The sequence below is a fragment of the Paralichthys olivaceus genome, chromosome 3, assembly GCF_024713975.1.
Source record: "Paralichthys olivaceus isolate ysfri-2021 chromosome 3, ASM2471397v2, whole genome shotgun sequence".
NCBI classification, from domain to species: domain Eukaryota; kingdom Metazoa; phylum Chordata; class Actinopteri; order Pleuronectiformes; family Paralichthyidae; genus Paralichthys; species Paralichthys olivaceus.
The window spans coordinates 25,164,291-25,182,162 of NC_091095.1; the positions used below are offsets into that span (position 1 = coordinate 25,164,291).

A 17,872-nucleotide genomic window follows, 5' to 3' on the forward strand; every position below is an offset into this window, starting at 1 on the left:
TTATCGGCTCAAATGGAGATCAGGCTTCTCACTTCTGTTATGTTGGTGCTGCTCCTGGGATTGAAATATGCTCCTCATTCAGCACAGAGTGAGCTCATATAATTCATTAGTCAATTTTTCATGGGAAACGTCTCTCAACAATGACATTTAATATGCATGGTCTTCAGCAGAGGACTCTGGAAGATTTAAACCCTTGGTCTATAGACTGTGCCAACCACCAAGCCAGCAACATCTATGAAAGGGTCATCTCAAGTTGACATGTTTAGAGAGATATTCTCATGCATTTTGCTGCATCAGCAGGAGTAGATATGCATGATAATACATATTGTTAGGTCAGGTTACATTGAGTTAAAATCAAAGGCAACTGATAAGATAATAAAGGGAAACCCAAAGGAGGGTTAGGTCAGCAGTTTTCATATCAGAACTGACAAAACAATGAGTGCATGAAGAAAATGAACTGAAAGGTTGTGTTCAAACAGATACAGGCAAAAACTGTATCTGCCCAACATGTCTTACATTTATGAAGATAAGGATAAAGTGCATAATTACAGGAAATAGTTAGAAAGTGAATGCAATAGTCATAATAATAATAATAATAATAAATGGTTGAACAGCAAAAGAGTGAAGAAAATCGGGAAAACATAAACCTAAATGCTGCTCACTGCTCGCTAAGCCACCAAGCTGCACAGGGCTGGCCCTGTGGTAGACTGCAGGGGTTGCAGTTCACTGTTCTCTACACTGACCTCGGGATGCTTCTTGTCTCTATAGTCTCATTTGTGTTGACAGAAAAGTATTTTTCTCTGTGACATTACTTAGAAACAGGGTGTTCATTCAGACATCTCCAGTCCGAATGTGTCCTTGGGCAAGACACTGAGCCCAAAATTGCCCCAAGGATGAACCAGGACTGTGTGAGAGTAGTAAAGTGCTGATAAGCACAAATGCTTTTGTATGTGTGTGAATGGCTGAATGTGATCTTAATAAGTACATGACAGAGTAGCACTAACCTATTCACATAGTGACATGTTGTGACAAATCTGCTGAGGCCTCAAGATTAAGTGGCATCTAGTGGTGAAGTTGCATTTTGCAACCAACTGAATACGCACAATGATTCTTAAGTGGTTAATACACAAATGGAAACATCATTTGAAATATTATAGATCCTCCTAAACCCTACACACTGGACCTTTAACCCCGATCTGAAGTTTGTGTATGATGTCTTTGAATCCTAATCCCAACCACCAAAAGAACGGGTATTTAGACGCTTGGCCTGACCTTGTATCTGTACATGCAAACTACAGTACAGTTGCTAGAGAGTTTCAAACACAAAGCAAAATACAGGATCATTCATTAACACCCTGTGGAGGCCAATCAAATAGATACTATTGTATGTACCTGGAGTATTACTGTATAACACTTCCACATATTTCTCACTCTTAGTTGTCATGACAAGGATAAAACCATTATCTCAAAGCTTAATGATGCGACCTTTGAGTCCAAAGTGTCATCAGCAGATGTCAAGTTTCAAAAGTGAAAGAAATAAACAGGAGGTCTGTTGGTTCAGTTGTGGTATAGTTTGTTTATTAATGGTATATTTTTGCATAGGGAAACATACTCATTTCCAGTAATGACTTCATCAGCGTCTGCTGATAGCAATGGCTAAATATGGTTATAATGACATATTATCAAAGATGTTAATATCCCCCACAGCAGATGAACAACATTAGATCAGGAACATTGGTTCAGGCAGCTACCACTCACTTAAAGTCCAACCTTGAACAGAAAACTGTCAAACTGTGACTTCAGATATAAATGTGCCACAGTGTTGACATCATTTCCTGCCCCTCTCTGAATTGTTTCTTATAGGAACAGTTTACATCATGCAAATAAATGTGGACTGTTGATATCTGCTTCAGCTGAAAAACATCCGAAAGAAAAGAAGTACCTAAAGCTCTTGTTAAAGCTGCTACAAACTACATCCAGTCCAGATCAGCAGCCCTTTCCACAGTGAGTACCTCAGGCCAAGAATAATGTCAGCACTCTGCCTCTCCCATTGTGGAACATCAGAGTGACAACGGGCCTCCACCTCATTGATTATCATTATATTCTTATGTCGGAATACCGAGTTGTGCATTATTCCATGACTTTTGGGTGTCCATCCATCCATTCGTCCATCTATCCATTCACATATGATAATGCACTCTGAGGTGTCCCAATACGAAACATGATAGAGTCATGAGAGGGGACACCATTCTGCTTCAGCTCCAACATTTCTGCTGTGTTCAGGTATTGGATGACGTCATTATGAATGAAGATTGTACAAGGATTATATAATGGCCTGATGTACACTATTATGTGAAGAGGACTGTGGTTTGTGTGGATTGCAGTCATGCAATAACTGATGAAAGCTGTTCATGCCTATGCTCTCTCTGATGTAAGGGATATATATCTGGAAGCAAGCAAAGCAGTCCTTTACTATAATATCTGAAAAAAAAAACTTAAAATATGAGACTGCGTCAAAACGTTCCTCTCTCGCTCATTACAAACTGTCTTCAGCACGTGCAGTAAACAATGTGCAGAAGCAAAATACCCACAGATTCAGAGAAGAATCCATGTGGCATCATTGTCACAGGAAAACTTGTCGCTGTAAAAAATCTGATTTTCAGTAACTAAGAAAAGTTTTCCAGCTGCTGTGAGGCTAAATTACAGAAGGGTTTCAAGAGCAATTCAAATGTATTTGTTGCAATTCAAGTAAGAAAAAGCGAAAATTAACACAAACTGGAGTTAGAAGGTGTTCAGGCAACAGCTGCAGTAGCAAAGAGTGTAGAGTCGTATTAATAGTTTATAGAAAAGAGCCCTCTATGAAAACGTCTCCCCAAAATCTCCCCAAAACGAAACTCTGAAGTTATCCAGCAGACCTCATACAGCCTTCAGCTACACCTGATCCACCACAGCTGCTGACAATACTAACATGGACCTGCCAATCACAATCACTTACTGCTCTGCTAACAGCGGTCAGAACAGCACTTGGTTTGTTCCACAGAGTAAAGTAACATCTAGAGGGAACTTACTGTGACCAAAATCTGTCAACCTCAATGTTTTCAGCCATAAGGTGGATCCAGTGTTTACTTTATTCATGTCGGAGACCCTGACAAATGCACAGGGCCCACTGACTCCAGATTTAGGCAAAATAAAGGAGTGGCAGAAACACTTAACTGTAAGGTACAGAAAATCTACTAGTAGTTCCCAACTTGGATGGATGGCATCGGGAAAGTGCTAATAAATAGATAGTCCACTAATGGCTCCCAAATAAATTAAAGATTGTGAAGTTGATTATAAAATAGTGTCAGATATGCTAATGAACCAGTACATGACGATTTGTTGCTGAAATGATCCAGAAAAAGGCTAAATAACAAAACACTGCATCTTTATGTTTGTGTGTCCATCAACTGATGTGGGGGATTATATTAACTTGTTACTTGATGCATGTTCTTGTCTATTTGTTCATGATACGACGGATGGAAATTGAGAATTAAGGTCATTGTGCAGGAATAAAACACAACTGACGGATAGTGTTTTCTTCAATGCACCATTGTAAATAGAAGCTCAGATAACATATTTCATCTTTGTTCTCTACTGCTTCAACTGTCCACTGCAAATATTTACGCAATATGTCACATACAACACAAGGACAGTGTGGAGATGGTGAAAATGACTACAATACAATAACGGGAACTGTAAAAAGACTCAGAATATTGACTGTGTTGCTAACTAAAGATCCAGTCCCAGTGGAAACATTGAAATTCAAAATGGTTTAAATTATTAAGGAGAAGTGGAAAAGTTAGTGTATTGGTAAAAGGTAAACACGACTAAGTGAAATGGAAATCGATTCAGCAAACAAATGACAGTACAGAGATCACATGACTACAATGTCCCTCAAGCTTCCGCTAGAAGGGTTGAGGAACATTTCAGACGTATAGAAGAAAAGGTGTCACGATGAGGACACAACAATGTTCTTTGTATGAATAAAAGAAAAATGTGTGCTCTCTGTCATCAACTAGCCAAACCACTAACTAATGGCTCCTAATGGCACCAAGTTATGATAGGGAGCTAGTGTGAAGCAGCTAAATGGAATCCAGCCATCATTTTATTCCTTACACCTGTGCCAACTGTGGCATGTCTGAAGGTCAATTAGCATTACGTTGCTCCTTATTCTGTTTTTGGTAACTATTCACAATTTCTGTACCATTTTGCAAAGTAAGATCGCCGTATTTTTTGCTGCATTTGTAATTTTCAATCTACAATGAAGAACCATGAACGGTTTCCTCTAGAGTTTCTTCTTCAACTCTGCATGCTGTTTTATGGCTTGTGACCTCAGGTCCTGCACAGTGCACCCATTGCTGGTCTGGACTGGTGATGTTCTTAATACTAAGTACTAACCGCTAAGCTGCAGTGTGTCACACAACCATTCGAATAGAAAACGTACTGCGAAGCACAGCATACAAAATGAGTCAAATGAAACCAGCAGTAAAATGACAGGCACTGCTTGTTTGGATCATTTTTGGTTCTTTTTCTGTTTGTATGATGTTGACCTGCTTTTTTACTTGAACAGGAGTGCTATGGTTACCGAGAGCTACGTGGTGTATTTCCCTTACTACAAAGACCTGGACATAAAAGTGTGTGCTTGGTGGTGTTATTGTACTTATAATGATTAAAAGTCTTTTTTGAATTCATATGGTGCAGAGAAACACACGCGCCCAATCTTAAAACACTTTCAGCTGAGCCTGCACCCCCCATACACAATGAGACCACTCTTCAGTCTTCCACTTGGCTGGCTAATGAAGGGTGTTTGGATTTTGATGTACAACCAGATTACTAGTAATCTATCGAGAAAACGTGGACAGAAACAGAAAATGAAGGGGGCTGTTTCATCAGACAAATCAGGAGCCGTACATCAGAAATATGATTGAAGTCACTGCCTCCAATTCTGAATAACTGCATACATACTCTTTCAGGTGACAGTTTGTAAAACAGTTATTATTTATGGCTACTGGTTTAGCCTCTGGTAGAAAATAGCAAACTGTTATGAGAATCCCAAAGTACAATATGCACAGTAATCTTGGTCATCAACTGGAGGACACACAATCCCATAACCACTGATCTACTCTGTAATCCACATCACCTCTACGTTGTTTTTCAAGGAAATAAAAGGTTCCTGCTAGTTGCCAGTGTTTCCACCTTGATACCTCAGATGATGGGTGAATTAGCCAGCTGACGCATGAAGAATCGATGGCTACAAAAAGAGTATACAACAACAATGAATCCATATAAAATGACGAACATGCAGGATTTGTGCCACACTATATCAACAATCAGAAATGTTCCGTGCTGCAATTCCCACCAAACAGGGACATAGGGAGGGGAATATACTTAATACAACTTAATCAGGATCTAGTTCCTGCAGTGGGAACACACAGAGTTCCTGCAAAGGTTCCTTGTTCCTGGGGAAAGGTTCTGTGGTTGACATGCATCTTAAAAGAGGTGATTTACTTTAAAAGTATGGATTTTTTCAGCAATAGATTTAAATTTTGTATTGAATTGAACAGTAAAATATTGAAGCAGTTTTAGTGTTATTGTGTCAACCCCCTTAAATCTCACCTGGAGCGACCAAACTAGAAAACTTAACTTGTTTTAACAGAGTGATATCTTTTTTTCCGTCAGTGAGCCCAGAAATTCTCCCTTTCATTTCTTGTAGTGCATTTGCCAATAGGCAACCAGCTCCTGACCGCAGCAACATCACAGCTCGGTGAACCACTCAGGCCCATCATGGGTTACTACTCTATCTCATCATCACATTTCACAAACTTTATACTCCTGCAAGGGGCAGCATGTGAGTATTACAATCAATCTTCATGCGTGGTGTTGTTAATTAGACAGTTTTCAATTTATCATCCTGGTCATGTTATGTAAGATGTTATTCAGCAAAAATGTCTCTTACTGAAAGAGGACAAACATGAAACCATAATTAGGACGTGGCCTGGTGTGTGTGAATGTATCCAGCTGCTTTTAGCGTAAATAATCATGGTCAGTATTAAAAGCAAATTCAGCCCCAGCTGCTGTAGCTCTTCATAAAGCTCTGAATAATTCCCTTTGCCAAGCAGCTTGTTTTTAACCATGCACTACAGACTGCAGAGATTAATAACATTTTCTGAAAATAAACTCAATTTAGTTCATTTCTGTTACAAATCTGGAGGAATCAACCAGTATCATGTGGGCATGTATAAAGAACCTTTCACTTTGAGTCACTGTTGTTGACAGAATATCCATGAGCTGACGCTGGACCATATTATACTATAATTTTTACCAAATGGTGAAAGCCTCTTTTTTTCACTTCTGAACCAGCCATATTTAAAATCTTTGGTAAAACCCTTTTTAGCTATCCCACATTTCATTCCATTCTCACCAAATTTCAAACATATTTGTTTGGGTAATTCCTTTGCTCTTTGATACGCTGTACTGTTTCCAACAAACACAAATCATTTTAGTGGAATTCAGCTAAACTTGGTTCAACTCTACTCATGATCTGCAGATTCTGCAGAATTTAAGGGCATTTTCCAAAAAGAAACACTTACTTGGTCATAGCCCAGTGTGCACAATTAATTCCGAAATGAAGCTCCAACATTGCAGGTAAGGATTTAGGGATTCCAAAAATGTTGCCTATCATTATGACTATCAACACTGTCTGTTATGGAAGCAACACATTTAGAGGACTGTGCAGCCTTGGCAGAGGTACGCACTCTTTCAGTGCACTAAACTTCATTCTACTCACCCTCACTTCAACTTCTCACCTATCATCATTCATCATCCCTAAACGTTACTGTCAGCCCCACCCATTTCATGGGTCCCATATTTATTGGCTTCCCCACTGTCTTAAGACAGCTGGAACAAAAAGCAAAAACATGACAAACAAACATTCTATACATCTTTTTATGTGTCTATGTTGTACATATGTTTTATACACACTGCTGTGTTTAAACTATAAATCTACAAGCAACATAAAGATAACAACTCAAGAAATACTTAAAAATAACATAAAAGCCAAGTTGAGTAAGAATAGTGTTAAGTGCATGCATCCATATCAAACTCAAACTCATTCGTTGCCTTTTGTAGTAAATTGTCACGTGATTAGTCACATGGTAGGAGTCATCATACAGGCAAATGGACGGTGTTCTAATGGTCAGTCATAGAGCTGCAGAGCCTTCAAGTCCAAACCTTAACATGTTTAACATGTTTCCAATAGACTAGATTTAGTGGCTTGGCCACATTGGCTAAATTCCTGACAAAATATTCACAATATAGTTAAAGACTTTCCCCTGCAATAAATACTATGAAATGTGTTTGTGTGTATTTTATTGTTAAAACAAAACGTAGACAGAACTGAGCAAAGTCTCTGAAAATGGCTTTTGCTTGTATTGTGAACATTTAGGCAGGTCCTACCACCAGACTTTCCTTTCCGAACCAATGTTTGTTACGTCTGTAAAGTGCCATTTTCAGATCCAAGGAGGTCCTACTACAGCCATGTGTCCACACTTTGGGACGACACACATCAAGTTCATTCTTAACACTTGTGTGAGTGATGTCAGTGTCAATTTAGCTCAGTCCACACACACACCCACCAGAAAGACAGCACAGGTTTTTAAGAGCAGAGCCACTGAACCAGATCAGCTCTGTGAGTGAAATCAGCACCTGGTTATGGCAAAAGTTGTGACTGAGAAAAGGAACTTAAAGGAACAGTGCAACATTTTGGGATTTACAGTTCTTTTCTAGCTTTACCCAGAAGTGGCCAGTTCATTCTTTACCTTGGAGACAGTTTTTCACTTTTCTTGGTTTGCTCGGCTGTCTTTGAGATGGTTCAGTTGTATACATGTTCAAATGATAACAGGTGTTTGGATCTTGAGTGTGGACCAGAACTCCTGATGCAGTGGCACCCTGGAAGTAGAATAGGGCTTTAGATCTCCCTGTATGAATGTTGTTCAAAACTATACATATTTTTGGTAAATGGACCTTGAGTAACTAAGTAAAGGTTTGGATGTGTTTAGCTAAATATGTCCACACTGTGTCTCCAGTAGCAAGAGACATTGGTACTCTGAGTACATCATCAGACAGTTATTTCCCAAAATGCCACACTGTAATAAGTTGCTGTCTTGAATGGTGGCAGAGGAAAAGTCTGCTGAAGCTAATGACAGCCTTCACTGAGCTGACGCTAAAGTCTCTAAAGTTTCTCAGCCATTGTGAAACCTACAACTGTCTACCTGCTACATTGATTAATGTCAAGCAATCACACATGCAGCTTTTTTTTTAAGTGCTACCAGCTGTACCATGAAAAGTATGATCATTTTTCCATAATGTATTATTGTTCTTTAACTAAAGGCAAGGCACATAATGGGTTCCATGATATATCGTGCAAAATAGAAGTTTAACAACAGGGTAATTATTAAAATTCAAAGAAATAGATAACCCTTCCAGGAAGGGGACGAGGAGGAGAAAGAGCAGGATTGAGAGGGAGAGGTATCATTAGTTTGAGCCATGCATTCTTCAGGTCAGCACAGCGACCAGGGCAGCACCATGCAGTATACATCAGCTCTAAGCCAGCTATAACCATACCTTAAACCTTGCCCTGCCACAGCTCCTATCAGCACCTTCCTTACAAACTCTGAACCCCTAGTAGGCACTGACCGTTGTCAACTTTGACCCCAAACCCTGGGAAAGGAAAAGACGCAGACATATGTTCAGATTGAATGCAAAGCAAATTTTAGCACATGAGGAAATGATTAAAAAAAAGGATACAAATTCTAGGCAGCAAAATCTATGGATGCACCTCTGTGTGAGCGAAAACTGTGTCTTCTGAAGAAAAAAAAAAAAATTCTGATGAGTTCTGAGTCTGAGCCTGAGCCATCACACACACTGGCACTCTTATGGAGCTGTGATGGTCTGAACATGTGCACACTGACAGTTTAAATAGCACAGACCATAGACTCTGAATTTTACTCAGGGGAAAAGTTTAGCGTGTAAACTTATCAAACTGCATCCTCAAAAGTGTTTTTGCGATCACACAGGTATCTTTCTGCCCAGTGGAAGAGTTATGTTTTGATTCTTCACCTACTGTTTGAACTGGGGTAAGCAGCCTGCAGAAACACACCAGCAGTCATATCAGTGTAAATAATGTGTGGCAAAAATTCGCTTGGCATTAAATCTGATCACACCTCAACACAGAAACACCAGTCCTAAAACTAAATACACCCCCAGGTAACAAAGTTAAATAAACTGCTTTATAGTTGCAAAGCCTCAGAAATTAAAATATGGCATCAATTAAAGAAAATAATATTTATATTCAGTGTTTTCTTTTCCAAAGAGATGCTGTACGAAATAGCAAAATTCCACGTGTTCTAATACTATTGTGTTTGGAGTCTGCATTCCATTTTAAATACAAGTATCAATAGTGACATATTTTTAAATTCTCTTTGGGATATTACTTTGTTCCTACCCCTTAATGTGACATCTTGCTCTTTGCTACTTCTATGAAGTAGTGTTTTTGAGATGCCACCATTAATGCAGACAGAGAATAATGTTTGTGTGCTATTATCTGCAAAATCTTTAGCAACTAAAGGATTATTGACTAAATGAAGCTGAGGAAAACCATCTATAAAATAATATTACTTTGCCTCTTTAAAGCATTATGGGCCCAGAAAATCAAGACCTACACACTGTTGAGGTCCTTACTGCAGTTGGTTAACCATCAAGGTTTGACCTGAAACCAAACCTAGCACTGTGGCTAACATGTCTTCTGTTCGTGCCTGAATTCCAACCCAGCCCAAACCCTACTACGGCTCCACCACACATTGTTCAGGCTGTGTTGGGGCTGAGCGACACAGTTCTGGTCGTCGAGAGCTGGACACAGTGACCGCCAGAGTTTGTGCTCAGTTCAAACCAGTATACACATGACTTCTCAAGACTACAGTCAGCTTGACAACAGGCCACATCACACTTTTACTCCAAATCAAAATCTCCTTCTACTTTACCAACACACAACTACAAAACCTGTCAGTGTGTTCTCTGAGACACAAACAAATCGTCACAACTCCACAAAACAGAGCAGGGATGAGTGTGGAACTGCAGGATCCATATTCAAATACTGAGACACACACACACACACACACACACACACACACACACACACACACACACACACACACACACACACACACACACACATACACACCACGTGCTACAGTTTCAAACACAGTTTTGCAGCCACTTTACAGTTGGCTGCGCAGCCACATGATCCTGGTTTTAGTCTTGTCTTTGTCTTTTCTCAGTTCTGCTGAGCAGTTTCCTTCTGGCAGGTGCATGTGTCCTCCAAACATTGTGCCTTTGGCCGCTTGGATAAGTACTGTCATGTCATCAGCATTTGAAGGGACGGAAGCAGCAGGAAATTCGTGTAAAAAGACGCCCTCTGCTCAGGACACTGGGCCTCTGTCCTTTAAAGGCCCAGTGTAACCGATGACTCTATACTGGTGTCCAGCTGTAGCATTGTGAGATGTGTTCGAGGAGGCATGAATATAGCTATTATATTCCACTATTACTCATTGTTTTATGATAGAAAAGCACAATCAGTCTTAAAAACATGAGCCTCGCAAAAGCCTCGCAAAGCAACTTTATGGTTTCAGCCTGATGATTGTCAATAAAAAAGACAAAGCCTCTGTCTTTTGGTGGGAAGAGAGAAAAAAAACTGCGCTGTTTCAACTCGAAATTTTCTTCAGACGCATCAATAACATATCAAAAAGTGCAAAGAAACTTTACATATTAACAGCAAGATCTCTCTTGCTATTTGTTTCAAAAAATAAGGGAGGCTTATTTGCATATATTATAAGCAGCACCTGCAGCGGAGGGGGCATTCTGGGTGTTGAGGGGGGATGAGGTCTATGTCTGTCCCAGGGTAGAGGCCTTACACTGGACTCGGTGTAGAGAACCAGGTTGAAGGGTTAAAGGCTGACATCCATCCCAGGCAAACAGGCCTCATCCTGGGGACACGGTTAGGTTATAGGCTTGTCAGGATCTGATGTGTTGAGGCCTGATTCTGGTCGACAGTTCATCTGGACCGACCAGACATCTGCTTTAATCCACTGCTTTCTCTAGAAAATCACAACTCACCTCAGTGGCCATTTGTGTGAACCATTTAGTGTCTTAGAGCATAGTACATTCTGGGGCTGCAAAACGGCTGAGTGAGAGCAGCATACTCCTTCCATCCAGGCTGTCTCTTCTGGGTGCGTACACATATGTAAATATATTTCACTGTATGTTTACATATATGTACGACCATATGTTATATTCTTCTACAAAGCTGAATATATCTTTCCTTTGGCAATGTCTTGACAACATTGTTTGTTTTCCTCCAGGACAGTACCACCACGACAATCAGCCGTCCTCCAGAGTTCTCTCAGTTGCCCAGATACCATGACTGGAACAGAGACAAGCACATAATGAAATATTACAGTGAAAAAAAATTGTCTTATGTAGTAAATGTATGAGCTCAACCTGCTTCTCTGTCACACAGAAGAACAAGACAAATCGGGATTATTCTTTGTCTAGCATGCCAAAAACATTTTGGTAACACACAGTAAATTAGGATATTCCTAAAAGAATTAGTTAATCTGTGAGTCTAAGTGAACATTTATGCCAAATGTGAAAAATGTCTCTGGAAGTGTTGTGAAGATAATGCCTTCATGAGTAGTGAAATTGTTTTGTGAGATCTTTGACCTCAAAATTCTAATCATTCATCCATGAGACCAACTGAATGTTCGTACCAAATTTGGAGAAATTTGTTCCTGAGATATCTTAATCACAAAAATGGGACAACCTGAAAACCAATTGTCTCCAGTCACTGGCTGTCAGAGGCATAATTTTCTTTTTCAATTTGAAATTATTTTACATAATAACAAGGAATCTGATATTTATATTCAAAAAACTATTAAAATCCCAACTGAGGCATGTGTAAATTATTAAAGCTTCGATTCAAATTCTATTTCACACACAAAAGAGCCCAGGTGTACCCGGCTCAGCTGTGTTCAGTCAGAGAATCAGTTCACAGCATCGACTGCTCGAATGATATTGGTTGCCTGCAATGCTGTCAGGTTTTTCAAGCTCCTTGGTGTCATGACAAACTGCCGAGTTTTTAGAATGTGCCCTGTGCTCTTAAGAACCATTATCTGAATCTATACCTTAATAATTCAAATAGCCACTAATCAGATCACTTGAAGGAAATAAATAAAAATCACAATTTGAAGTTGAAGTCATTTGCCTGTCTGGACATATTCTCATTTCAGGGCCATCATATGAAAGTTATGAAAGTTTAAACAGAAAACAGAATCTCTTGTTATCGTGCATATACGTTGCCGTGACATCTCACTGTAAGATACACGACCAAAGAAAACAGGCTGCCAAGCATCTGACAGTGGCATGAACTCATCTAAAGCATTTTGACCAAACCAGACATTTGTCAGTACACTGCAGATGGGAATAGTGAACATATACAAAATGCAAGTGTGAGGTGAGCACATGAATGATGCAAGTTAATGACACGTCAATGCTCGTCAAGCATTTACTTCAAGATTCATTGCACCGAAACTGAAATCGAACAGACACAGATTTGAGTTTGACATGTAGCGTACCTGCAAACATTGCTACTTTTTTTCATATTTTTGGTGGCTTGAATGAGGTGAAGCTTCTCTGAAATATTTAAATTCAGTAAGTCTGCAACTTGTGCCATTATTTTCCTCCAAGGTTCCTTCCATTACATTTATTAAAACCTTCATAAATAAAGTAAAACTGCAACTGGATTCCCATCACATTAAAATATCCCTTACTAGTCCGAATGCATTTAGTTGTGACAAACTGTGGAAACACACAGAGACAGAGAGAGAGGAGTCCTGACTCAGTATTAATGGAGCTGTTTCTGGGGCAGTGGAACTGCAATGCAGCAACAACGGCACAATTCAAACTTAACACAACGGGTCAAGCTCTACTCTTCATCAACACATACTGTGCATATGTTTCTGCCTCCCACCATCACCATGTACCATAACATATAAGCCATGTATGTCTGTGCCAACTGCTGTTTTATTGTCACATAGTTTTTAGATTTTATTCATCAGATTTAGCATTTAGAACACAGACAGTAAAAGAAACATCAAACTCTCACACAGATGAGTTCAGAAACTTTTTGGAGACAAAGAAAACTGAGCAGATTACAAAGTCTAAAGAGGATGCATGAGGAACAATAATATTTAGTCATCTGACTTCAGCACAAAGGGTGGGGCAATATTTCAGATGCAACTTCATTTGTTTGCTGTTGTATAATAATCAAGGTTTTGAGCACCACAAACCGGACATTATTTCTCTTATCAATCATGATGAGGTGGGAACTTATTTGTTTTCTTGCTTAACGGTCCAACAATCCAAGTTTTCTATAGTCCGATGAATCCTCTCCAAACTCAACTTGACAGCGTCAAATAAACCATACTAACCTGGGCTTGGTAGAGTCCACCTGGGTCTCGAGGGGTGACTCCAACAAAGGAGGAGCGGCTGGCAGGGGGGGTCCCGGGGGCCGAGTATGCTGAAGGTGTTTGTGTTAACAACATAAGTCTTGTTATGTCTCAACTTGTAAAGTTGCACGAGGCACATTTAACAAATTTGACAAAAATCTGTCCACAACAGCGACAAGAGACAACAGCATGAAACTCTTGAAACTCCTGAATCACTGATTTCTGCTGTCTGATCTAACCCACACTTATCTGACCTCATATTGGACACATTTTTCTTGTCTTTTTTTTGTCTATGATGGTTTCATTTTCTACCAAATAAACCTGAGAGGTATTCCAGATTGTGGATTTGGCAAATTTGCCAAGTGTTAAACATATTTCTCACAACTGATACTATTAACACATTTCTACTGCAGAAACTTGATGAACCTTAATGTAATGTGTTTCCAATTTCACAGGTTCTGCATCTGTTCATTCATTGCAGTGCTTTCTATAGTGATTAGTCATTTAACTCCGAACTCACAACATAATAGTATGTCTACAAGAAACACAACAGTGACCACCATTTATGTATGGAGCGGGTCAAACCAACATGTCTAAGCCCTCTGCTCATTTAGTAGCACAAGTAAAAAAATAAAAGAGGGCCAGAGTATTTCTCAGCAATACAACATATAATATGCAAGAGAAATTCTGTACGTTTATGTCTATATTTAAAAAAATCGAATTAAATCAATCAAGACTAGAAATCGGTCAACAAAGCAAACTGGAACCCTTCAAATATGCAGGACAACAAACATACATCTCATGGTCTTACAATGTGAAAAAAATCTACCTTTTATAATTTGCCCCCTCATACATCATTGTCTTGTCCCACAAACACTTTCTTCACTCAATTACCAAACGTACAATCGAATAGCTACTAAGCTGACCTTGAAATAGGGCTCCATTGTCAAATGGTGCTTGCAAATGCAAGTCACTGTCAAATAAAGCTACATGATAATAATCATAAGATACAGTTTATTGCCTTTTTAATGACATATATTCACATGTCCCTGTTTTGAAGATACAGTGGAAATACAAAAAAACACTTAAAACACTATCAAAACCTCCAATTCTTTGTTGAAGCAAGGGCAGGATGTTGTTGTTTGTTTTATTTCAAGTTTGAATTTGAACTTGACAGTCGGTGAACTCACAAGATCACTACGGGCTGCAGCTCTGCTGTACTCTTCGGTCTTTTGATCAGATGTTACAGCGAGTATTAAGATAAGACCACTTCCACCACCTCCAATACCATCTCCACTGAACTGCTAACACTCTCTCTGTCTGTATCTATGCCAACCTAAAGTTTGTCACAACTTAAACCAAGGTGATTATGAGTCATTTTGTTGTTGTCAGGGAAATTTGGATATGACTGACGTATGCTGTGTTGCAGTTGATTCAGTTAAAGGTATAGGATACATCTTATTTGATCTTTTTCTAATTCCCAGTACTGTTAGTGTGACATCTTACTAATGTAAGTGTCTCCTAGATGTAAATTGAATTGAAGAATCTGTCACTAAATTTAAGGCTGTGATAATGTAAGGGATTACTTACTCTCAGGTACATGTCACTACAACGTATTCCAGGATGTAGCAACACTAATTTGTTGCTTTAGTCTTCATAATGTGAGAACATGACAGCTAGTCTCTGCTACTAGGATGGAGGAGACACTGGAAACTATATCAAGCTGTGTATGTACAGACAATGATAGCTAGTAGGAACAGGTTGGGTCTTTTCATGGGATTGGTTGATCAAGGAGAAACCTATTATCTTTAGCTGTATGATAATAACTATACGCCCACTGTCAGTCTGGAACACCCCCCATGATTATTTATGCAAAGAAATGCTTTATGATAACAGACTGCTCCACTTCTATCCCAGCATTTTCTGTTTTTGGAAGGAAACATCTGTAGGATCATGGATGATGAAATATTCTATTATGATCTAAAACCTATCAGGAGTTTATGTAAATATTAGCATTAGGAACACTTACTGGGTGATGTCGGGGAGTTGGCTCCCCCATCAGAGGAGGTGGTAGTGGCCTTTGACTCTGCAGGCAGGGTCAGCCTGGGGAGGGAGGATGGGGAGCCAAGGGAGGGTGCTGGTCCAGGAGGTGCCAACATCTGAGAGGAGATGTAGTGACCGGGCACTTTAATCTGGCTGCTGCCGTTCAGCTGGAAAAACAAACAGACAACCTAACATACTCACATTTGGTCTCTGAAGCTAAGTGTCTTTCATAAGCAATTTCCCCTCACTAAAAGCTATTACTTGTGTGAACAGGAGCCCACGGGCAGTGGCACATTCATTGCATTCATTCCAATGTGCACCTCCAGTGTGTAACAAAAAAAATCACTGCCACTGATATTAAAACAAAGTCATAACTGAGAGTTGCACAGACATTTTAGCAGGTGTCACAAGAGGGAGCTGTTATAACTTTATTTGACTGTATAGATGCCAAACTGCCAAAATAAAATAGAGAGATGGTAGCAGCAGCAGTTGCAACCTGCAGATGTAGACATTTTGATGTGACCTCAAGAGTCACTGCATGTGATTGTGTCAAAGAGAGAGTTAAGATTCAACCAGAAATTCAATTTAGCTTGTAGTTGCACAGCAGAACATCTCAGTTTTTTAGATTTTGCCCCATGAATGTGAAGTGATTTATTTTGTGTACTTCACACTAATAAAACTAATATGTCATAGTTTTTAATATTAGTTAATTATTTATTTTAGCAAAGCAACATGGTTAATTTTATTTTATTTTATTTATTGTGCTGATTTATGCAGTGAAACACTAGCTGTAGCAGTGAACAAAGTTTTAAGTTTTGGAACTTACTGAGCTGGGGGTTTGATTGGCAGGGTCGCAGGCCAGTGTTACTAGGTCTTTTAGGGGGTCCTGTGCCAGGTGAGGAGGATAGCGGATTGCTCCATGGGGAAAGTAGGAGGAGGACGGGAAATGAAGAGACGAGGAGGGTTGGATGCTCCGAGACAGACCTGGACAGAGACAGAAAGAAACAAGAATTGACATTACATGTTACTGTGCATGAGTTTGTGTGTGTGTGGGAGAGGAAGAGATGGGGGGGGTTACTGACCGCTGTGAACTGCTATGACTGGCCGATGGTGCTGAGTGAAGGATCCCAGTCTTGGTGAGTCTTCCTGGGGGGAAGGACTGTCCAGCTCTGCCTTCTTCACTGGAGGAGACAGACCTAGAACACAAATACACACAGTAGCTGAAAATATTGTTGTATTTGTCTTTTGCATGCATATTATGGTGAAACAAACAAAAAATGAATAATATTGGAGGAAATTGAAACTCTGTCTCAGTGTTCATTTTCACACATTTACAAATCTGATTATACACACATAGATACAGTTACAAAACTATATAAATAATAACATAATAAAACAATACTGGCCCCGTAACCTCATATTTAAGAAAAAGTTTCAAAGTTTTGTTGGGGAAACTTAGCTGCCAACAGAACTTCATGCATGCATTAAATACTGTATGAAGTCAGTGACTCATTTGAAACAGCATTTGACAGATTTGAACTTAAAGTATTTTAGTAGCTGGAGATGTCATAGTCGTATGTCTGGGATATGGTACCTGCTGGATATTGCTGGAACGTTTGGTAGACAGATCTCTACATTTAATCAGTGTTTACTGGTTAATATGAGGTGTGAGAGACATATCTGTCGATGAGAGGGCTAACATCTGAGAGGAGTCTATGGTATTCATCTGTCTATTGTGACTGAATTGTAAACTGTCTATAAAGTAAGGTATTTTACTTACCTTAGTCATAATGTTAAGTATGTTTTACATCATGTTAAACAGAAATATTCCTTATTTTAAAGAATGTGTGAGTGATTCTAGTGATAAAATCAGGTATATCAACCAACCACTGGTATGGTCCTTGATTATGGATCTGTGGTGCCATAAATGAATACAATATATAATTAAACTCACTGCTTTTTAAGAGCTTAGCACAGCGTAAACAAAGCTGCAAATATTAAAGCAAGCTGAAAGGATAACATTACTTTTGTCTCCTCTGGGCGCGACTAACACTGCTGTTCTTGTTCTTATTCTGTTACCTCCTTCCATGTCATCAGTCCAGTTCCTAGAGCTGCTGGCAGGAGAGGAAGGTGAGTGGTAATACTCCCCTCCCGGACTGTCAGCCTCTTCCTCCATAGAGCCAGACTTATGGCGCTTACTCCTGTAGACACATATACAGACATTTCAATTT

At 39.4% G+C, this 17,872-nt stretch overlaps 1 protein-coding gene across 9 annotated transcripts in view; it reads right to left on the reverse strand.

The window, feature by feature from the left end:
• Positions 1-1,556: 1,556 nt before the first annotated feature.
• The window catches only part of nfic (nuclear factor I/C), a 59,310-nt gene continuing 42,994 nt past the window's right edge, over positions 1,557-17,872 (reverse strand). For 6 of the 9 annotated variants that reach the window (XM_069522591.1, XM_069522594.1, XM_069522590.1 and 3 more), the window contains 5 exons: positions 17,721-17,842; positions 16,724-16,837; positions 16,468-16,625; positions 15,628-15,808; positions 1,557-11,515 (listed from right to left, as the gene is read on the reverse strand). In XM_069522591.1, coding sequence (XP_069378692.1) covers positions 11,391-11,515; positions 15,628-15,808; positions 16,468-16,625; positions 16,724-16,837; positions 17,721-17,842 — 700 coding nt within the window. In that variant the 3' untranslated portion in view covers positions 1,557-11,390. Of the gene's footprint in view, positions 11,516-13,580; positions 13,670-15,627; positions 15,809-16,467; positions 16,626-16,723; positions 16,838-17,720; positions 17,843-17,872 lie in introns of all 9 variants that reach the window. The other 3 variants (XM_069522595.1, XM_069522589.1, XM_069522593.1) reach the window with 1 other exon arrangement.